General features: G+C 40.3%; 1 protein-coding gene across 2 annotated transcripts in view; it reads left to right on the forward strand.

Moving 5' to 3' along the window:
• Positions 1-4,906: 4,906 nt before the first annotated feature.
• The window catches only part of ACSS1 (acyl-CoA synthetase short chain family member 1), a 45,474-nt gene continuing 26,801 nt past the window's right edge, over positions 4,907-23,579 (forward strand). The window contains exons 1-2 of one of the 2 annotated variants that reach the window (XR_014026978.1): positions 4,907-5,399; positions 15,743-15,839. Coding sequence is in view for 1 of the 2 variants with exons in the window: in XM_081331705.1 (XP_081187831.1) it covers positions 5,057-5,399; positions 15,743-15,839 (440 nt within the window). In the remaining variant the exon portion in view is untranslated. The remainder of the gene's footprint in view (positions 5,400-15,742; positions 15,840-23,579) is intronic. The other variant, XM_081331705.1, reaches the window with a different exon arrangement.

The following is a 23,579-nucleotide window of genomic DNA, read 5'->3' on the forward strand; positions in this document are numbered from 1 at the left end:
GAAGCATTCCCTGAATTAGGAAAGAGTGGAACTAATGCATCATATAGAGCAGGGGTAATAATAATAATAATAATAATAATAATAATAATAATAATAATAATAATAATAATAATAATAATAATAATAATAATAATAATAATAATAATAATAATAATAATAATAATAATAATAATAATAATTTGGAAGGGACCTTGGAGGTCATCTAGTCCAACCCCCTGCTAAGGCAGGAAACCCTATACCATTTCAGACAAATGGCTGTCCAGTCTCTTCTTAAAAACATACAGTGTTGGAGCATTCACCACTTCTGGAGGCAGGTTGTTCCACTGATTAATTGTTCTAACTGTCAGGAAATTTCTCCTTAGTTCTAGGTTGCTTCTCTCCTTGGCTAGTTTCCATCCATTGCTTCTTGTCCTGCTTTCAGGTCCTTTGGACAATAGCTTGACTCCCTCTTCTTTGTGGTAGCCCCTGAGATATTGGAACACTGCTATCATGTCACCCCTCACCCTTCTCTTCATTAAACTACACATACCCAATTCCAGCAACCGTTCCCTATATGTTTTAGCCTCCAGTCCCCCAATCATCTTTGTTGCTCTTCTCTGTACTTTTTCTAGAGTCTCGACATCTTTTTTACATCGTGGTGACCAAAACTGGATGCAGTATTCCAGGTGTGGCCTTACCAAGGCATTGTAAAGTGGTATTAGTACTTCACGTGATCTTGATTCTATCCCTCTGTTAATGCAGCCTAGCACTGTGTTGGCTTTTTTGGCAGCTGCAGCACACTGCTGGCTCATATTGAAGTGATTGTCCACTAGGACTCCGAGATCCCTCTCACAGTTACTACTATCGAGCAAGGTACCACCTATACTACACCTGTGCATTTGATTTTTCCTGCCTAAATGCAGAACCTTACTTTTTTCACAATTGAATTTCATTTTGTTAGATAGTGCCCAGTGTTCGAGTCTGTCCAGATCCTCCTGTATCTTAAGCCTTGTGACGTCATGTGATGTTGCACAACGTATCGGAGCTTCTTCCCCATTGCCGGCAATGGGGTGGGCGCAGTTTTGTTGTGACGCGTCTGGCCCGTGGGCCGGCAGTTTGACACCCCTGATATAGAGCTAGGAAAAGACCTTCATTGCCACACCTGACAATTGCTGTTTTAGCAGGAATTGTAAGTCTAGGAAGACCTGAAGACTGTCTACCTACCTTGAAGGGTATAAAGTTACCCCATCCAAGGTCAAAAATGGAATATCCTCAGACTTGGGTGGCCCAATCACCACAGCCATTCAGTCTTGGGAGGATGGGGTGGGAGATGGTTCCTCCACATCCAAGATTTCACAGAAATTAATCTATAATTAGGAAAATGAAAGATGAAGATTTAACAAATTGAGTTAATGTTAGACCTTGCAAGAAACAAAGAAAATTAAAATATGATGTTCTTTAAAGGCAAAAACTCAAAAAAATGTTACTGTGCTAGAATTTTAAGAATCTAGCCAGGTATCTGAACTGATGTGTTCACATTTGTGGTGAAAATATTTGTGGTCTCTTGACACAAAAAACAAAGGACAGGAAAAACTACTTTATAACATTCAGAGTCTATTTGCACTTATCTCTTAATCAGTAAGAATGAAGTATTTGAGAAATTCAAATTGTTCTGTGTCATGTAGAAAATAAATTGAAAAAAAAGAAAAATAATAATAGTCTGATAACAGGAAAAATATTGCAACCAAGAATTTGAAAAATACAGTAAAGATATAAAACATAAAAAATGAGTTTCAGCCCTGAGCAAAATGGGATAGCAAAAAATAAAATTAAATAAAAAAGTCAATGCTTTCTAATTATGGTGAGATACCTCTTGCTAGATACAAGACTGCCAGACAAACTTGGAGGAGAAGCAACACAGCTACTTATTTGCAAGACTGTTTATAAACAAAAAGGTATAGATAAAGCCCCATCTAAATTATGGAATGGGAGAAAATAAAAAAGTTATCTGGATGCAAAACCTATGTGTATATATATATTCCTAAGGAAAAAGAAGGAAAAACTAAAGTGCAGATCTAAACCAGGAATAATGCTGAGTTATTAAATAGGAACAAAAGGCTTTAAGATTCTGAACTTAAAAACTGGAGAAGTAAACATCTTCTCATTTTTATCAGAAGAAAGGATAATGCAAAATAAGCTGCAATATTTACATAATAGTGCAAACCGGCCTAGTTTTACAACAACAATGACATTGCAGAATCAGACAGGATTATCAAAAATGAGTTTGAGAAATATATTTATATTATATATAAATATGTATAAATCCTATCTGAGTGAATGTATTACACAGAGCCAAGGATGTGCCTGATTCTAATTCATGGAAATAAGTACAAGGATTACTAGCAACTGAGGCACGGAAGTGGATAGTAACTGCATAGGAAGAAACTGAATCCTTACATAAAAATAAAACATGGATTCTTGTGAAATTACCAAAGGGCAAAAAAGAAAAGAAAAGCTGGAAGTGTTTTTCAAAACATGGCACACTGTTCACAGACACATTGTATGGAACTTCATGGCAAAGGTCTTCATGAAAAATGTGGTGAGGATTACGACAAAGTATTAAATATGCAAGAATCACTGAAGTAGGACTGCAAGGCAGAAAGGCAGTGAGCCAACATGGGCTGATTGGACAGCTGTAAAAAGATTAAGCATACTTAAAAGGAACTATGGACTTTAATTTAAAACAACCTATAACAAATAATCAAAATGTTTTGGATGTACAGATTCTGATTGGCTGAAGATAAATCTGACAGGAAATCTATCACTGGATATATATTCTTTAATGGGAACATACCCTTTGCCTAGTGCAGCAAGAAATGAAGCTCTGTAATCCTGTCATTTACAAAGGTGGAATACAGGTGATCTTTACTTACTGACCACAAATGGGACCAGCAATTGTTGCTAAGCAACATGGTTCTTAAGGTAAATATCACATGATCACATTGGACTTAGGACATTCATTCCGTTGCACTCATAAAGTGAATCACTGCACGTTGCTAAGGTCAACAACACGTGACAGCTTCCTGTCAGCTTCTTCATTGACATCTAACCAATGGTGGTGCAATGGTTAAAATACAGTATTTCAGACTAATTCTGCCCACAGTCTGGGGTTTGATTTTGATGTTCAAGGTTGACTCAGCCTTCCATCCTTCCAAGGTTGGTAAAAAGAGGACTCAGATTGTTGGGGGCAATATGCTGATTTTGTAAACCATTCAGAGAGGGCTGTGAAGCACTGTGGAGGGATATATATGTCTAAGTGCTACTGCTATCGCTATTGACTTTGCTTGTGGGAAGCTGTCTGTGAAGATTGCAGATAGCTATCAAATGACCACGGGATGCTACAATGTGCTCCATTTTGAAATGCCCTAAGTCGTGATCATATGATAGTAGGGATGCTATGATGACTGCAAGTTTGAGGATTGGTTATAAATCTACTACTTCAGTGCTATTCTACCGGTAACTTCAAACATTCACTAAATGAATCAGTCAGTAAAGTACACGTGGAACAACCAACCTGAACCAGAGTACATCAGAATAACATTAAGTGATTAGGATTGTAAACACAAAGCAGTGCGGACCCAATTTGAAATACATTGATATTAAAAGAGCCTTGGTGGAGCAGTGGGCTAATGCCTCCTTAAGTAACACCAGCTGCCTGCAATTATTGCAGGTTCGCATCCCACCAGGCTCAAGGTTGACTCAGCCTTCCATCCTTCCGAGGTCGGTAAAATGAGGACCCAGATTGTTGGGGGCAATAAGCTGACTTTGTAATAATGCCGCTTTGGGGGAGGGCGAAAGCCCTAATAAGCAGGCATATACATAGAATGAAGGCTATTGCTAAGCACATTTGATTTGTGCTTAGATTGTAAGCCGCCCTGAGTCTTCGGAGAAGGGCGGGATATAAATGGGATTAAAATAAAAATAAAAAAAACTTACAGTAGGGGAGGGCCATACAAGAAAAAGAGAAAAGAAACAGAAGTATTATCTAACTAATGATATGATGACACATGCCTTGTAAAGTCATTGTCCAGGGATTGCTTCCTCAGGCTGAAAAAACACAGGGACTAGGGTTGTGAAATAACAGTGGTATAATCCATTCTGAAACACAGTCTGGGGTACTGCAATGATGAGAAGGGGAAATTGGATATTTTATCTGGATCCATCAGATTGTTTCCTTCATGCTGCAGAACAAAAGAATCACCTGGTGTCCTACTTTCTATTTTATTCTTTCATGTACCTAAAAGGGGGTAACTAAATAACACTGTCTGTGCTAATTACCTTCAGCATTGTTTCTAGCTATTCTAGGAAGTTCTGTGTTCTTTTGCTATAAAATAGACGATGTAAATTCTTCTATTTTCTTGGTTCTCTCTCCCTCTCCCCCCCCTTTCGTTTTTTGCTGGTTGTGTTCTTTTTATTGGTTATATTTTAGCTAGTTAAACTTGAAAATTGCCCACAGTTATTTTCTAATATTTTGGGCAAGAGGAAGGGGGCTTTTCCGAGGTAACCCCCCCCCAACCCACGATTCCCACCGCGTGGCTGTTATGTCCTCGATAAACCTCAACTATGTGCACGCGTTTGGCACCATTTAATGCTCTTGGAGAATGGATGGATACGTTAGCCTCGAGTCACCTTAACTGACATTTCCAAGTTATCTAGGATCGTCCTTCTACGGGGAAATGAAGCTTCAGGCTACCCTGAGCCTTACTTAGCAGCGCCAACGTGTTGTCAACTAATGAGAAGTTCCTTCCTCCTTGTCAAAGCTGGAGACTTCTGCGAGGAACTCCTCCAAACGCTGGGGGAGGAGAGAAGGGGAGGAAAGGCGCAGTGCGGTGCAGAGGCGGCGCGCGAGCCCCCCCCCTCCGCCCCCTTAACACAGCTGGCTGGAGCCCTCCGTGAGGCTCGGGCCGATCCCAAGACTCTTCACCGGTCAGGCGGCGGCACTCGGCGGGTCTTCCTGGCGTTTTACCCGCCTTCGGCTCCTTCCCTCTCCGGTTTTTGGTGGCGGACCCAAGCGCCCATGGCACTCGCCGCCTTGAGCCACCTGCGGAGCGCCGTAGGCAGGCAGCCGCTCTGGAGGCACAGCTGCCTCAGCGCCCCCTGGGCTCCCCTCTCTCTTGCCCGCTGTCGCAGCGGCCGTCGCAGCGGCAGCGATGGCGGGAGGCGAGCTGAAGCGCGCGCTCCCTCCCTGAAGGGAAACTACGGGCAGCTGTGCGAGCGGGCAGCCCGGGAGCCCGGCCCTTTCTGGGGGGCGCTGGCGCGGGAGACGCTGCAATGGGAGACCCCGCACCACACCGACTGCGAGGGGGATTTCGCCCAGGGCCGGATCCGCTGGTTCTTAGGCGGTCGGTTAAATGTGGCGGGTAAGAGGCGCTTTTTCCTTGACGGGGGTGGGTGGTTGGGTAAGGGACGGCGACGACGACCTGGAGACTGCCTCGAGTCCCTCGGCCCTTCCTTCTCCAGGCGGGTCGGTTATTATTATATTTTAGTCTCCAGGTTTTCGAAGGAGAAAGGCACGGTGGAAGCTCTTGCTCCTCTCCGGCGTTTGGCAGCGACGCCCAAATTGTCTGCAGGCAAGCCACCTCCGAGTGATCTGGAATCCCCCCACCCTCTAGCCAGAATACTTGGCGGAGCGATAAGTGCGGTGGAAAATGGGGAAAACGCAGGGACAGCATCGAGGTTTCATCAGACTCTCCTTCCCATAACCCAGGGGTCTTCAAACTTGGCCCTTTTATGACTTGTGGACTTCAACTCCCAGAATTCCTCAGCCAGCTTTGCTGGCTGAGGAATTCTGGGAGTTGAAGTCCACAAGTCATAAAAGGGCCAAGTTTGAAGACCCCTGCCATAACCGATTGGGGTGGGGGTACGACCACATGCTAAGAAGGCCTGACTTTTGCAGCCGAGGCTGTACTTTATGTGCAGTAGTTTTCGCTCAAAACACTCCACCCTTGGGTGGGAGGGAGAGCGAGAGCGAGCGAGCAAGACTGCGACTTGAAAAAATTGATCTCGGTTACAATATAGGTTGAATTGGGCCGATTTGAATACTAGTTCCCCATTGCTTGATGGGCGCTAGAGCCAACATGATTCGCTGGGTAAGATAATATTCTTATGTTCGCAAGATGGGATATAAATCGGTAGGCAAAATGTTGCGAATTAAGTAATGTCAACATTGAAAAACCCTGTATGAAAACGAAATTCTAGCATAGAGAGCATTTTCTCTGTTGCTTAACACCCGCTATGTCATTAATGACCCACTGTTATAGAATGAACGCGTAGCCTTTATTGTGTCACTTACCAGTGTAATTATATGGTCTTACAGCTAAAATTATAGACCCCCAAAAAGAATTTCTATAAAATTACAGGAAATAAAGTGCTATTATTGAGAAGTGCTATTATTGAAACAGAAAATGAAACGTGGAAATAAATGGAACCTAAAATACTTAGGTAGTATTAAGATCTGAAAAAGCAGCTTGTCTAGTTTGATAAAAGACTTTACTTAAAGTCTTTAGTGATTAAGTAGTAAGTATTAACATACTATTTTAATATGCTGCTAACATTTTAAATGTGAAAATGTGAAACTACTTAAAATTTGAAACATCAAGATATTTAAGAAACTTCATCAGTTTTAATTATATTAAGACTGCTTTTCACTTCTTGTAATACAGGAACTTTCAATGCGTCCTACATTTCTTAAGATTTTAATTTCATTCCCTTGCTGGAGAAGGCTTATGGCATTACTTACAATAAATATTAATTTGTTTATTTGCTTATTTTTGTTTATTAAATTTATATGCTGCCTATTTCACTGTCAAGGTGACTCTGGGTAGTTTACAAATGTAAAAACCAAGGTACAAAATATTAAAACATTAAATGTTAAAATGAACAGAGATTAAATAAGTAAAAAAAACCAGAATACTGCTGGAGGTGGGATTTTTTTCTTAGTCCACTAACTGCCTCCAACATGGAACACCCCCATTGGGGCCCCAAGCCAATCAGTAGAGCCAGATGTTAGGGAAGGCTAAGAAGGTGGGTGTGTGATACTCTAGAGCAGACATGTCAAACTCACAATGTCATGTGATGTCGCGCAACATATCGGAGCTTTTTCTCCATTGCTGGCAATGGAGTGGGCGCGGTTTCCTGATGATGTGTCCGGCCCGTCCAGTGGGAGTCACAGCAGAAAAGCCCTTTTCCTGGACCCACCAGGTCCAATGAGGTCTTCAGCATGTTGCTTCTGCTGAGATGAGTGGGGTGAGCAATCCCATTGGGGTGAGAAAATTTCTCAGCCTGGACTCATGCAATAAAAGGGCTTTAAAGGTCATAACCAACATCTTGAAGTGGATCTGGAAGCAGATCGGCAACCAGAGTAGCTCATGCAACAGTGGTGTTACATGGGCCACCCTAGGAGCCATTAGAACTGTTGCCATGGTTGAATTCTGCTCCAGCTGTAGCTTCTAAATACTTTTCAAGGATAGCCCTATCTACAGCATGTTCGCCTATGTCTTCTTTATTTTATTTACTTATCTCTTAATTTCTGTATCTGCACAACTCAATCAAATCACTATGGCTGGCCTACAATTCTAAAATTCTAAAACATTTAAAACAGTAAAAACATCTGGAAAATAAATTTAAACAGCAGCAAGATAATTAATCAACTAACAGTAAAGCCAAGAAATAGGGCCCTTAACACATTCTGAGCTCCAGGCCTGGGTACATAGTCAGATTTTTAAAGCCTTGCAAAAAGTCAACAGGATTGGGGCTATTTTAATCTCCATGGGGATAATATTCCACAAGGCAGGGGCTACAGCACAGAAGACCTGTCTTCTAGTTCCCACTAGTCAACACTCTTTTGCGGATATGAGCTACAGCATGCCTAATCAGTTGTATCGAACTGAATGAGCAGACTCTCGGAAAAAGATGGTCTTCAAGTCCCACACCATGTACAGTTTTAAAGGTGACAACCAATACCTTGAACTGCACTTGGAAACATACAAGCAACCAGTGGAGCTCACATAATAGTGGTGTTGTACCATGTAGCCAGTACCATTATATTTGTGCAGCCACACATTTAGCATCAGTTGAAGTTTCTGAATGCTCTTCAAGGGCCGCCCCATGTTAAGTGTGTTGCAGTAATCTAAGAGATTACAAGGGCATGGATGATGATGAGCAGACCCTCCTGGCCAGGAATGGCACAACTGATGCACCACCTGAAGATGTGCAAAGGGTCTCCTAGCCGCAGCTCCCGTCTACTATTCAACAAGGAGCTGTGAGTCTAGGAGACCCCCCCCAGATTGCAGACTAGGTCTTTCTGAGTAATGCCACCCCATCTAGAGCTAAAAAATGCAAGAGTCTTGTCTCTGGAGGGTCCAAATTCCTCATATTTTTTCTATATTTTTTCCTGATACTCTAACATATTTATTTCGATACTGAAAATGTGATGACAGTTGTAGTGGTGTTCCTGTGATTAAAAAAAGAACTTAGAAAGGTTCCCCTTGCACCTATTTAAGTATAAATGTATATACAAAGTAATCTACAATTAAATGTTTGTTAAATATATCTACGTGCACATTTAGAAAAGTCATTTTGTATATCTTTGGTTTGAACTTGTATACTGTACAGTAATGAGAAAATAGGAAGTGAAAGAAAGCAGACCCTTCTGAGGCGCAGAATGAGCTTACAGGATGAATTTCTATTCTGAGGGAAGGGAATTGTGTCATCACAATAATTATTACTTAATTTAGTAGAACAAATAAATGAATTTTTAGTACAGTATTTGTGGATTTTTTATTTAAAGTAGGTGTATGGGGCAAAATCTCAACATACTTTATAAATTGAAATTATAGAGTGAAATGGTATAAAATGTTATTCACTAAAACAGCAACATTAATAATTAAATGTGATAGCAAAAGGTCTGATTGATAATAAATATTGGCAACCTTTAATTTAAAAGTACACTGAAATATTCAGATTTTGAGGCCTGTTTAAAAAATATAGAAGTAAACACACATGTACTGTATGTTCATGAACACACACACACACACACACACACACACACACACACACACAGAGGAACACATATTTCTTGAAGGGTATTCTACAAGAATATGGTAAAAAAAAACCACATTTTTTTCTTTGCTATTCTGACAGATTGTATTGGTGAAACCTAAGCAGATTTATATAACACAGGCAGCTTTTTGGATAACATGATCTCAGTGTGGAATTTGATTCGGCTCTGGAAGCCTTTGTCATGAATACAGCTCTTATAAAATTACCTAGCTAGCCCTATAAGCAATAGAGTAATTTCACAGTATACTTTCTGAAGCTTTTGAAATGATTTTCAGAATACCTCCAATATAGTTTAGTCTGGATATATCTGCCACATTAATTATTGTAGTGGGGTCTATTTTTCCCCCCCCAGAGAATCTCAGGTAAGTAAAGCTATCTGAACTAAGTTTTCATAAATTTTCATAAATGCCCCCAAGATTGTAACATATGCAAAATTGTATATTTAAGTTGACAATATGCAATATTGTATATTTAAGTTGAGCTTATGCTCCTAACATAGGAAATACAGTTGTACTGTTAACTCATGGTGCTTCCAGAATAGTTTTCTTAGCCACTTTTGTCATCTATCAGCAATCAACATGATTTTTTTATGGGTCGTGGCTGCAAGATATGCTCATACAGATTTTGTACCATGGCAATACTGTTTCACAGTGAGTTTTTGGCCATTTAATATTTTAGATCATACAGAACGTTTCCCTTATATGAAGCCATAATATTACTCTCCTTTTTTCCAGCACTATGTTGGATTCATACCAATGGCACAGTTACACTCTGGCAATTGTCAAATAATAGTAATAGTAGTATGACTAAGAGAAATAATAATAATGGGCAAAATCAGCACCAGTCAATTGCAAAAGTCTGCTTTATTTGGAACAGCTTACATCCTGCAACGAAACTCTTTAACACCATGAAACAACAACATCTGCCTATCCCGGGTCCTTGGGAAGAACTCAGTAGGTGGATAAAAATGCCAAATCCAGCCTAGACATCTGACCAACCATAATAAAAAAATATTCTATGCCTTTTTGTAAGCATGGTACAAATTAAAATAAAACCAGAATAGTTACAAAACTGGTGCCAAAAATTAATGCAGTAAATTATTTTTAGTTAAACAATAATAACAACAACTGACCAGTAAAACCCAATCTTTATAATTAAAATAAATGAAATGCAACCATACATATTTAAAGGAACACCCAACATACTACAGAGAATATACACACATGTAATTAATAAGAAAATAAATACTATGTTAAATAGCAGGATATTATGAATATTGTGCATATTTTTAATTAAAGCAAGACTAAAGCAGTCTAAAATGAAAATTTAATAGCATGCAGTCACAATATAGTAAAAATTCAGTCATCAATAAAAATGAGTCTTGAAATAGAATTTTTTAAAGTAAATGAAAAAGAATGCAGAATATCATATTCTGCAATAATTATGCATATTAATAGATTTGCTGAATCAGCCCATTTAAACTTGATAAAAACAAAGTTTAGGAACACAGTCCTTTTAAAATACTCAACCAGAATTGCTTTGAATGAGTGCCCTACAAATGTGCTTAATAAAGAACACCCTTAAGCACTCTATTGTTAGTTAAATGGTGGCTTTATGTTGTTCAGCAAATATATAAACATACAGAAGATTGACAACAAATAATGCTGTATTTCAGATCACCTTATTTAGAGTACAGTCACAAAGGATTGCCCAGATGATAAAAAGAATGTATTCTATTGTTAACATAGTTTGTAATGATTTAGAAGACCTTACAGTTTCTCTCTGGTTCTATACATTGAAGTAACTATCTCCTTTTTGAAGCTTCTATTCTTGAACAAAAAACACATGGCTGCTTTTATGAGACCTTTTAAAGACGCAGCTTCTTTAATGAGTAGGGACTCTGTGACACTTCTAAAACATATTACAGATTATTTTCAAAAAGTGTGCACAGCCCTAGTTTTTAAGTGTGTGTGTATGTGTGTATACCAGTATTATGCTGACTGAATGTAACTCTCTTGATTCTTTACTTACCTTTTTATAGTACTCTTTCCAACTTCTTGCTATATCTTGTTAAATTGTAATCATTCATTAGATATAGTTCAGAATTTTTTACATTCAACAACTTTATTTTTAAAAAATATTTTTTAAATAAATGCAGGTTGCATTGAATATATGCATTTAGTATATGATTTCTATTTCATTTATGATTTTATTAAATACGTAACACCTTTTCATGAAGTAGTATTTAAGATCACTAACAAGAAATAGAATAAAATTGTACTTAAAATGTTAGAACATTAAAACTGATATATAAATACCCTAAATTAAACAGCAAAACAGTGCTTTTGCCCACTGGTGCAATCCTAATTTATTTACGGAATGTATTTAACTCATAAGGCCAAGCAAATCTGGAGAACAGGTACGAACATCAATATAATGGCAAAATACACAAAAAATTACTGAAATAGCAGTCAAAAATAACCATCAAAAATAATAATTTGGAGGCTAGTCTAATCTTCTAACCCAGGGCTTCCCAACCCCCAGGCTATGGATTGATAGCAGTCCCATTTAGGAACTGGGCTGTGCAAGCAAGCGAAACTTCTTCTGCTCATGTGTGGGATCTAGATAGTGCATGAAACCACGGTCCCCGCCCCCCGTCCATGAAAATTATTTTTTTCCACAGAACTGATCCCTGCTTCCCATAAAATTGGGGGCTGCTGTACTAACCTCTATGAATGGGAGAACAGATGTGTTTACAATTGGAAGATAGTGACCTGATTTAAAATAAATCATAATATGGTTCCCTTTTGGCCCAGCATATTGAAGGGCAGTAGCCATTGTAATTTGCAGATAATGATATACATACTAATCAAGGAAAGAAGCAACCTGGAATTGAGAACCAATCAAGGAAAGAAGCAACCTGGCATTGAGAAACTTCCTAACAATGGGTCACAGCTTGCCATCAGCAGTTGTGGGTGCTTCATCACTGCAGGTGTTTAAGAAGAGATTGGACAGTCACTTGTCTGAAATGGAATAGGGTCTCCTGCTTGAGCAGTGGATTGGATTAGAAGACCTCCAAGGTCCCTTTCAGCTCTATTCCAATTGATTGTGTGAACCCAGTCTGTGTGAGATCAAGTACCTACTTAAAGAGGTTGATCTATAATAGATTTTATCTTACCACCTTCTTGTTAATTGCTTTATGTTGGGAAGGAATTGGAAGTGCAGCTTTTTTCTACCAAATCTTTAATATGTCAGCCAGAGCTGGCAGTTTATCCTGGTTGTTTTCCCTGTCACTGATTCATCAGCAAGCCTTCATTCAAAAGGAGTGTTGAAAAGTATCTCTGGTTCTTTGATTTGGAAGCAACCAACAGCACTCCGGTATAACAGTTCACTTGGCTCCACTACTCAGTACAGAGTGAAGATGCTTCTCTCCACCTCTCTATCCAGGTTCAAAACACTTAGCTTCCATTAGCAGATAAGCTTGAGGCTCTGAGAGCTGATAAAGATGCATAATATCACCACACAACCTTTTTTAAAAGGGGGGAAAATACTTACTTCCTCTTTTGTCTTTGTTTATGGCTTTTATCTCATTTTTCCTGAAAAGATGATTTTTCCTATCATTCTGCCAAAATTCTTAGCCAATGGCAAACCCTTAATAAGTATGTTGCCAAAAAATGTTCATTTTATGCTTTCAGCTCTAGAATTCTTTCGCTACAGGCTATTAAAATCTGACATGAAGTTCCTCCTGAAAAATGCTGAGTCAGATTTGAGTCTTTCTAGGTCCAAAGAGCTGTCAAAATTGTAGTAAATCTGTGTTTCTTTACTTTAAAAAGTTTTAGAATTAGTCTAAAATTCACCTTAACATTTCATCTTGATTGTAATGAGTGCTAGAAATTTACTTTCACAAAGATATATGTAAATAAAAGGTGGTAGGAGGTTTAGTGTCTTTTGATCTAAATGATAACATTCACAATGAGCTTTCATCCAAAATCTAGTGGTGCATTCTTTTTTCACTTGTATCGTTGTAATGTCTAAGAATTATCCCTACACATTTTCTTCATTAATGAATAGTACATTTGTTTGGCTAATGTAATTAAATGGGTTCAATACATACATAGAAATCTTGGAATATCTTCAAGTAGTTCAGAAAATATTGGTATTCCATAAAACAATTTAAGAAATTGTGTTCTAGAATAATCAGTGGTAGGCAAGTGCAACAGGCTGAAGTAGTGCACTCCTGATCTATTTTGTTAAGATCTTTTTCTTTTTTCTTATGAGAACTCTTGACCCAAGCACCTTATAATAAACTGAACCCAGATATATGTAAATTATTCCTCTGTTTGCTTCTGTTTTTCTCCCTTTTATTCCATTTCCATTTCATAGATAGTGGTAGAGTCATGTCTAATATTGAAATGCAATACCATAATGAAATTGTATAGCTGTAGGTTGGATTGAGGAAGTAGGAAAATATCCTTGAAGAAGGCAGTAACAATCCTTTCAGTATTATTGCCAAGAAAGAATACATGGACAAGCCCTTGTACTCAATAGCTTAATTTAGTCAATGTCCTGTCAGACTTGTTATTTATAAAGCAATCAATGTAAGTGTAATTAGTGTTACAGAAAGAAATATTTGATTAGCAAAAGCATATAGTAACTCATCAGATAAAACTATCCTATTTATTGGCTGTGTATAATTGCATGGTTGTGAATTAAACTGAAATACAATGCAAGACTGTTTATGTAACACTGTTTACTTTTGAAATATTGAAAAGAGTAATGAGATAGAGTGAATGGAAAAGCTATTTACATAGGCTTATGTGGATTCATGGAGTATAGCAAATGTTGGCAACAAAGCATTTTAGAAAGATTAGGGTAAGATAGTGATAAACACTTTGACAGTATTGATCTTGTCATGTGGGGCTACAACCTGCTATCTTGCACTATTCTTTCTAACTACCTGAGCTGTATTTTATTGTTGTACTAGCTTCAGTTCTATGTTAACCTATTTAAACTTACACTCTGCCAACCACTTCTGCCTTGGCTTTCTTTATTATTGGGCTGGTAATTGATTTACTTGTGCTTGACCATCATAATGTTGAGACTGCTCCAATGTTGCTTGGCATGACCATCAGTGTCACACCCTATAGTGTTGGTTCTTGCTTTGCCTGACTTTGGCTATTCTCACTTTAGCTCTGTGGTAATAATCCTTCAGTATTGGCTCCTCCCTTGTATTTGCTTTTCTTGATCATTTGGTGCACCTGGTCCTGTTTGACTTGACCTCTTCATTGGATGCTTTGCTTTGATCTTTTCTCTGCACCTTTTAGTAATGTGGCTGACAGTATTGGCTGCTACCATGGCTGCTACCTGGCTTCTTATTGCTACCACCAACCAGGTTTGGCAGGCTGTAACTTTCTCTCTCTCTCCCATTGCACTCTGTTGAACTCTATTACTTCTATTTTTAGCTAGGACAGCTGCTGGCATGACTGCCTGTAGCCTTAGACTATGGTTAGACAACCATTGGCATCACCTTTCCGCCTTTCTGACAACTGCTAAGCCTCCAGGATCTTTTAAACACCGGTTACTTGAAATTCTACAGGTAGGAAGGCTAACCATTTCCCCTTCTCTCCTTCTTTCTCTGGTTTGAACTTCTGTTATAGGGACACAGCCTGTCACTACTAAACTTTCTGCTGTCCAGAGAACTCCTGTTTAGGCTTACTTTGGCACTAGCTATCTGGGCTGTGACCTCTCCTTCTCTAGCTTTGTCTGGATCTGCTGTAATTAAATTCCTCTGGAATTGTTTCTCCAATTCAAAAGCCTTTATCTCCTTTCCTGTTCTGCAACAAGTTCTTCAATAGGTCTGCACAGTTTCCCAAAACACATGTATACACTGTCAGCTGCAAGTTTATCTCTCACACAGCATCTTTGGCTTCTTTTTTTTTCTTTTCTTCTTCTAACCTTAGTCCTTTGGCATTCTTCTTTCCAATTTTTGTTTTCCTTCTGTCTTCTGGCATTTTGAAATCCCGCATCATTCCTAAATTGAGAAAATAACCAAGCCATCAAGGAAGTCCCCCTTTAGAGGGAATGTCTCGCTTTTCCTTTTGGTTTTTGAGGGAAATGCCAGGAAACATAGTGCCTTTTTTCTTTTACAACCATCTTCTCACTAACACCAGTACTTTAACCTCTCAGTAACCAATGCAGCAACTGAAATATAGGTATTATGCTTCGAGACCTACTCACCTAGTTAGCTACATTTTGGACCAGTCAGGTTTTCCAAGTTATCTTTAAAAGCAACCTAACACATGTATTACAGTTGTGTACCAACATGATGATGAACATGTTGGTTGTTGTCAAAAGGGCTTCTCAGTCCAAATGCACATTCAGATGCAAAACATTTCCAAGTCATACGTTATAGATTAAAATACACATTTTCCTCTATTTTGTAGTGGTGATCAAAACACACAATGTTTTGTGCCTCTTAATAGTTCTAGAATCTAGGGTAATATCTATAGTTGCCACTATCTCTCTTGATTGGCTTGTACAGTAATAGCTTCAGAGGATTTTTTTTAATAGCTCAAGATGGTAAGTACTTTCAATCAGTAACAAGCTACATGCTTTGTTTTTTTCACAATTTGTTTCTTTGCAGTTAACTGTTTGGATCGGCATGTGCAACATATCCCAGACAAAGTAGCTTTGATTTGGGAAAAAGATGAGCCTGGTACTGAAGAAAAAATAACTTACAGGTATGACATGTTCCTCCTACTTTGTTTCAAAATTATCTGTGCAGATTTTGGAAAAGTCATATAGTATTGCTTGCTTTTGTATAAAATTTGTGATAATACTAATCTTAGAAAAGACATCTTGTTCCAGAAAAGAAAATATTTATTTCATCAAAATAGTTTAGGATGATTAAAAATAAAGGAACCCACTGGATGTAGCAAAAGCCTTTCTGCATTCATAGTGGCAAATTAAAAGTTCTGGAAAGCCCGCAAGTAGGATGTCCCTGTGATAATATCTTTCAGCAACTAGAATTGAGAGCCAGACATAAATTGGCTTGAAAATGAGCTCACGTCCATTAATAAAGGTAGACCTCAGGTTATGATAGCAATTGGGACCAGAATTACCATCTGTAAGTAATGTGGTTGTAAAGTGCAATGTAATGTGACTTCATCACATTAGTCCATTTGTTGTAATATTTTAGTGAATCGATTTGGTAGTAAGTTTCAGTTTGCTTATCTTGCAGTATTTTGCTAACCCCTTTTTAGAGAGTCACAGTTGTTATGACAGATCACTGTGAGTATTGCAAAATTCTGATTGTAATTAAATTGTTTTTACTGTATCGTGTTCAAGGTTTAGTTTAGTTTTAGTTTAGTTTTATTTGATTTCTATACCGCCCTTCTCCCTAGGGACTCAGGGCGGTTCACAGGGCATATATAAATAACAATACAAAAGTTAAAAGGAAATTAAACCAGTGCCCGATTAAAAACAACAATAATAAATACTAAAAATCAATTTAAAAACCCATATTTCCCCATCAGGCCAGACCAGCTAATTCAAATAAGTGGGTCTTCAACCCGCGACGGAAGGATCGGAGGTCTGATGCCATCCGGAGCTCAACCGGCAGTTGGTTCCATAATGCCGGAGCGCCCACAGAGAAGGCCCTCCCCCTGGGGGCCACCAGTCGACATTCCCTGACCGGAGGCACCCTGAGGAGGCCCTCTCTGTGGGCACGTACTGGGCGGAGGGAAGTTGACGCCGGCAGCAGGTGGTCCCCGAGGTAACCCGGACCCATGCCATGTAAGGACTTAAAGATCATGACTAGGACCTTGAACCTCACCCGGAAGACAACTGGTAACCAATGCAGCTCGCGGAGCAAAGGTGTAACATGGGAGTACCGGGAAACTCCCAGGACAACTCTCGCGGCCGCATTCTGTACCAGTTGGAGCCTCCGAGTGGTCTTCAAGGGAAGCCCCATGTAGAGAGCGTTACAGTAGTCAAGGCGAGAGGTCACGAGCGCATGAGTGACCGTACACAAAGCATCCCGGTCCAGATAGGGCCGCAACTGGCGCACCAGGCGAACCTGGGCGAAAGCCCCCCTAGTCACGGCCACTATGTGGTCTTCCAGAGTAAGCCGTGAATCTAGGAGGACTCCCAAGTTGCGCGCCCTATCCACGGGGGGTAAAAGCTCACCCCCCATAGAAAGAGATGGAACATTTTGAATGTCCCGGGATGCCGGAATGCACAGCCACTCAGTCTTGTCAGGGTTGAGTTGAAGTCTGTTCCTCCCCATCCAGACCCGAACCGCCTCCAGGCAACGAGACATCACAGCGAGGGCATCACTGGGGTGGTTTGGGGTAGAAAAGAAAAGTTGGGTATCATCGGCGTATTGATGATACCCAACTCCAAAACCACGAATGATCTCACCCAGCGGTTTCATATAGATGTTGAACAGGAGAGGCGAGAGAACCGACCCCTGAGGAACTCCACAAACGAGAGACCTAGGGGCCGATCTCTGCCCCCCTGCCAACACCGACTGCGAGCGTCCCAGGAGATAGGAGGAGAACCACTGAAGAACTGTGCCTCCCACTCCCAATCCCCTGAGACGCCGCAGCAAGATACCATGGTCGATGGTATCGAAAGCCGCCGAGAGGTCTAATAGGACTAGGACAGAGGAATATCCCCTATCCCGAGCCCTCCAGAGATCATTCACCAGAGCGACCAATGTCGTCTCCGTGCTGTACCCGGGCCTGAAACCCGATTGGTAGGGGTCCAAATAATCCGCTTCATCCAGGACCAGAGGGAGCTGATGTGCCACCACACTCTCAACAACCTTCGCAAGAAAGCGAAGGTTGGAGACTGGACGAAAGTTGTTCAATACAGCTGGGTCCAAGGCAGGCTTCTTGAGGAGAGGTCTCACCACCGCCTCCTTCAAGACGGTGGGGAAACAACCCTCACTCAAAGAAGCAGATATAACCGCCTGGAGCCAGCCTCGTGTCCTCTCCCTAGCTGCATAAACCAGCCAGGAAGGGCACGGGTCCAATAAACATGTGGTAGAGCTCAGCCTCCCCATAATCCTGTCCACTTCATCAGGGGTCACAGCATCAAACTCTTCCCAGATAACATTGACAAGACCGCCCGCGTCCTGATCGCCAGACTCTGCCCAGCTGGAGTCCAAACCGGTCCGAATCCGAGCGATTTTATCCGACAGATGTTGACTAAATTCCTCGGCACGACCCTGCAAGGGATCCTCCCTCACCTCCTGATTAAGAAGTGAGCGAGTCACCCTAAACAGGGCGGCCGGGCGATTATCTGCGGACGCGATGAGGGTGAAGTAATTACACCTCGCCACCCTCATCGCTGCGAGATAAGACCTAATATGGGTTCTTAACCGCAACCGGTCGGGTTCGGATCGGCTAGACCTCCAACAACTCTCTAGGCCCCATTTCCGACGCTTCATCTCCCGGAGCTCCGAGGAGAACCATGGAGCTCGCTGGGATCTGCACCAGGTCAGGGGCCGCAAGGGTACAACCCGGTCAAGTGCCTCAGTGGCTGCCCTTTCCCAGGCTTCCACTAAGGCATCCGCAGAGTTGTGAGCAGTGGAGGCAGGTGGGGACCCCAGCGCCGCTTGGAATCTATCAGGATCCATTAAGCGTCTGGGGCGGTACCATCTAATTGGCTCCGTACCCCCATGGCGGGGGGTGGCAAAACGGAAGACCAGCCGCAGGAGATGATGATCGGTTCATGACAGGGGCATAATAAATGGAGAGCCCCCACCAAGGTCATCCAACCACCGTCCAGATAAAAAAATCAGGTCAAGGGTGTGGCCTCCCTCATGAGTAGGTTCAAAAATTACTTGCGTCAGGTCCATGGCCGTCATGGAAGCCATGAACTCCCGAGCTAGCTCAGATGAGCCTCCCAGGGATGGTAGATTGAAGTCTCCCAAAACAATAAGTTTGGGAAACTCAACCACCAACCCCGAGAGGATATCGAGCAGCTCGGGCAGGGCTGCCGCTGTGCGACTAGGCGAAATGTACACCAGCAGCAAGCCCAACTGCGCCTCAGAACCAAATCTCACAAAGAGAGACTCACACCCGACTATCTGAGGAACGGTGAGAATTATATTTATATTGCATAGTTATTTCAGCATTAACAATCAGTAGTTTAGTCTGGTATGTATAAGAATATCATTCCACAACCTTCAGTTTATATGGCCACGCATTTCACCTAAGCAACTTTGGGTGGCAAAATGTGAAGATAATAATCCAAAGTGAGAAAGAAAAATAAGAATTTGCAGCAAAAATAAATCAACAAAATAGTTTCTATTTCTTCTTCATCTATTGCTAATCTTTTGCTTCTTTAACAAGCATCTGATGAAATGGTAAGTTTGTGTTTGCTTCCACTACTTCAGATTGTTAACAGGCACTCTGTATATGTGTGTGTATACATACACACATACATACATACATACACACACACACATATATACTAGGTATGTTTGTATTACATTCTGATGCATCATTAATTTAACTATAGTTTACTAAAATACCATAATTTTGTGACTTTACACATAGATAAGGTTACTATTTTGGTTGTATTCACATAAGACATTGAGCCATAGTTAATGTCAAGTCTTTCTTGAATTGAATCCTTAGCTGTTCACATAATTTTCTTCACAATAGTGCATAAGTGGTCTGCCATTATTTTCTCCTGAGATTTTATTTTTACTTTCCAAACCTGGAATGTACCTGGTGTTTTATTCAAATAGTAATCTGATGCACACTGCCACCTAGTTAGCTGGTTTATAATAAGCTAACCAAATTACAGTTTATTGGGTTTCAAGTAACCAAATGTTATGAATTTACTGGAAGCTAAAGTAGGGAACCTACAAAACTTCATTTATTGCTGTTTATTTGTATGTCTTTTTTTAAAATGACATTCTTAGTTAAGAATCACATTCTTCTGGTTAACACATTCCACTAAGCTATGGTTTGCTTAACTGGGCTTATAAAATAAATTACAATGGGACGGGTTCATTCAACATTCTAAGTCATGAGTTGATACATATATAAACCAGAATGACTAAATTCACACAATATAGTAAACCAGTACTAAACAAACCACATTATAGTTTAGCATGTTGACTGAATTCAGCTATTGTATACAGAGCTCATTTTGATGTTTTATTTGATTGCTACCAGATTATTCTGAATTAATTGAGCAAAACCAAAAACTATATAGCCAGCTGAGCCTGTTCAATCTGGTTTACTTTTGAAGCATTGGATTATAATTCAAGTTCCTAACTTTTAGTTGGCTGGTAATTCTGAGAGTTATGTATCAAATTCTACTGGAGACACGGGGTTGGGGAAAAGTGATTTAGGTTGTTTAGCTAGTATGCACAGTTCACCAACAGCATGAAGATTTTCTTTTGTTTTATTATAGCACAGTACCTTACTTGATTAGACTTACAGTAACAAATTGATGTGGATGTACAATTGTTTTGGCTTTGTATATAGAAGTATCTTCCATATAGGGATAATATAATTTGTGAAGGCATCCTTCATGAATATCTTGTCCATTAATCCATGCAGGAATTAACATGGTTGCTGCTGGAAAGCACACTTTGGATGCTGAAGGTTAATACAGTATACCTTTTTTAAACCTAAAAGTGGTATTGATAGATTAGTGACCACTATAATTGAAGTGCATTTTCTGAAGTGGCCTCCAAAAAAGGATAGAAACTAGTATGATCAACAAAGGTTCGCAAAGATTTAAATACTACTGATCAAACTGTACTTTTATTTCTGTAATCAAACAGCTGCTAAAAAGCTATTTCCTTAAAAAATAAGAATCAGCTTTCTTTATCTTAAATAAAGTTCTCAGTTTACTGCCTGAGTTTGCACAACAGGATAAAGTATTATTGTCTGTTTTAGGGTTCAGTGTGCGTGAAACCATACAATTTAGTTAACCATTGGTTAGCATTTAGGCCCATATATATTATGTGCTGAAGGGACGCGGTGGCTCAGTGGGTTAGGACGCTGAGCTTGTCGATCGGAAGGTCGGCAGTTTGGCGGGTCGAATCCCGAGTGCCGCGTAGCAGAGTGAGCGCCTGTTACTCGTCCCAGCTTCTGCCAACCTAGCAGTCCGAAAGCACGTAAAAATGCAAGTAGAAAAATAGGGACCACTCCGGTGGGAAGGTAACAGTGCTCCGTGCGCCTTTGGTGTCTAGTCATGCCGGCCACGTGACCACGGAGACGTCCTCGGACAAGCGCTGGCTCTTCGGCTTTGAAACGGAGATGAGCACCGCCCCCTAGAGTCGGAAACGACTAGCATGCACATGCGGGGGAACCTTTACCTTTACCTTTATATTATGTGCAATTTTAATCAAAAAGGATTAGCATTCTAACAAATTCCTTTGTTATGCTCAGCATAAGTACATTGCATCTGAATATAATACATTAATTGAAAAGAATATTTGATTTGCAGAGTAAAATGTACTCTTGTGAAGTGTGATGATATTTATATTATAACATTGGCAAGTGAATAAATACTGTGTGAAAACATTTATGCTGTTAACACTCTTTTGTTTAGGCACTATTAGCACAAGGGAGCTATTAACATTTTTAGAGTATCAGTATTCCTCTCTCCTTTTGGAAGGATAAATGGAAAAAGTTATGCAATGTAGACATGAGGAGAGATAAAAAAATTTTTTTAAATTAGTAGGCCTCTGGCTGCTCAAGAATTGGCTCGTCTATTCAGTCCCAAGGATTTCTAGATAAGGGCAAACTAGTGGGGTGCATTCCATCTGTAGCCTAACTGCATGTGCCTTGAACTGAAAGCCACAGGTATTTTTACAATGAAGTAATGCACAATTTTAGCTTTGGATGTAATTTTAACTTATGTGCACATAATGGACACTACTACAACACACTTACCTGTGCATTATTGGATTAGGGAGGAGCAACTTGCTTTCTTCATAACTATAGTAGCCCTAGATGATTTGTCCCAGTATTTGATCCAGAGTAGCTCCCTAGTTTTCAGAGGAAGTAGAAAAAATGGAGTGACAAGACACCTAACCTTGGTGCTCTGTAAGCTTGATTGTTTGCTTGCAGACCTTTCATTACTGATCATATTACATAGTTGGGTAATGAAATGTATGCATGCAAAGATCAGAAACATGAAGGAGAAGAGATAGGAGCCAGAGCTATTTCTTAAATAAGACCGCAGCCAGTTGTTTTTAGTTAAGATAAGCATGTCTTGCTTGGCAAGGAGACTTATGGAGCACTTTGACACTGCTCTCCATTCTATTTGCCATGTCTGAAGACTAGGAGGCCTTATTTCATCTTTTGATTCCTCCAGCTATTCTGATGCTGCCTATGTTTGATCAGCTTCAGGTAATTCGTGGCTTGGTATCTCCTAAGGCTGGCACTCCCGTTTAGTGGCAGAGCTTCTTCAGATTTGGAGTCATCTGAACTCTAGGCCATGACACTATCTTTGTGAAGGATCAGGGACCAGAACACAGAGATTCTCTGGTTGCTCTGATACAGTAGTGCTGTAAGAGGACTTTGACCTTTTGCTTGGGACTCCAGAAGACTTCTTTTAAAGGGGGTGATTGACAATCCAAAAATATCTGAATGATTATTTTGAAATGAGTTTTTTATGTTGACTTTTATGTTTGTTGGCAATTTATCTAATAAACAACTTAGACCAAGTAGCAAGAAAGCTTAGAAGAAGCTTTTCAAATCATTCAAAGATATTCCATCTTACCATACTCACTCACTGTAAATTATGATGAGAAATTGCTCTCACAATTTCCAAGGTGTTGGAAACAGCAATACGAACCTATTGTCATGAATAGCAATGGAGTTTGTAATGAAAATATTATACAATAAATATGGAGAATTTGTATGCAAACTACAAATTTGTATACAAACTAGTTTATCTTGCTTTCATATTATTTAGCTCACTCTTACAAGATCAGTGGAACTATCAAGCAATATAAAATATATTATCTAATGCAGGGGTGTCAAACTCAATTTCATTGAGGGCTGCATCAGCATTGCGGTTGCCCTCAGGGGGCCAGGTGGGTATGGCCTGGGTGGGCGTGGCCTACTGGGTGGGTGTGGCTAGAGTGCGTATGGCCTACTGGGTGGGCGTGGCCAGCTCTGCATCATTCACATCAAGGGTGCCTATGGGGGCCTGGGCAGGAGTGGGACAGATCTGAGGGTCTCTGGCAGAAGGAGGGTCTCTGGGCCAGGGCCAAGGCAGTGGGGGCCGTTCCCTCACTGTTTCCAGGATGGCTTCATGGGTCGCATGAAACCACTTCGTGGGCTGGATCTGGCCCCCGGGCCTTGTGTTTGACATGTCTGATCTAATGGAAGCAAAATAGTTCAATCTATGCCTGAATTTTGTTTGAACTGTCTCATTAATCAGAACCATGACATCTCACATCTTAGTCTGGGAGAGATGACTAAGACTTATGTTTC

Source organism: Vipera berus, assembly GCF_964194415.1.
Source record: "Vipera berus genome assembly, chromosome: 1".
NCBI lineage: Eukaryota > Metazoa > Chordata > Lepidosauria > Squamata > Viperidae > Vipera > Vipera berus.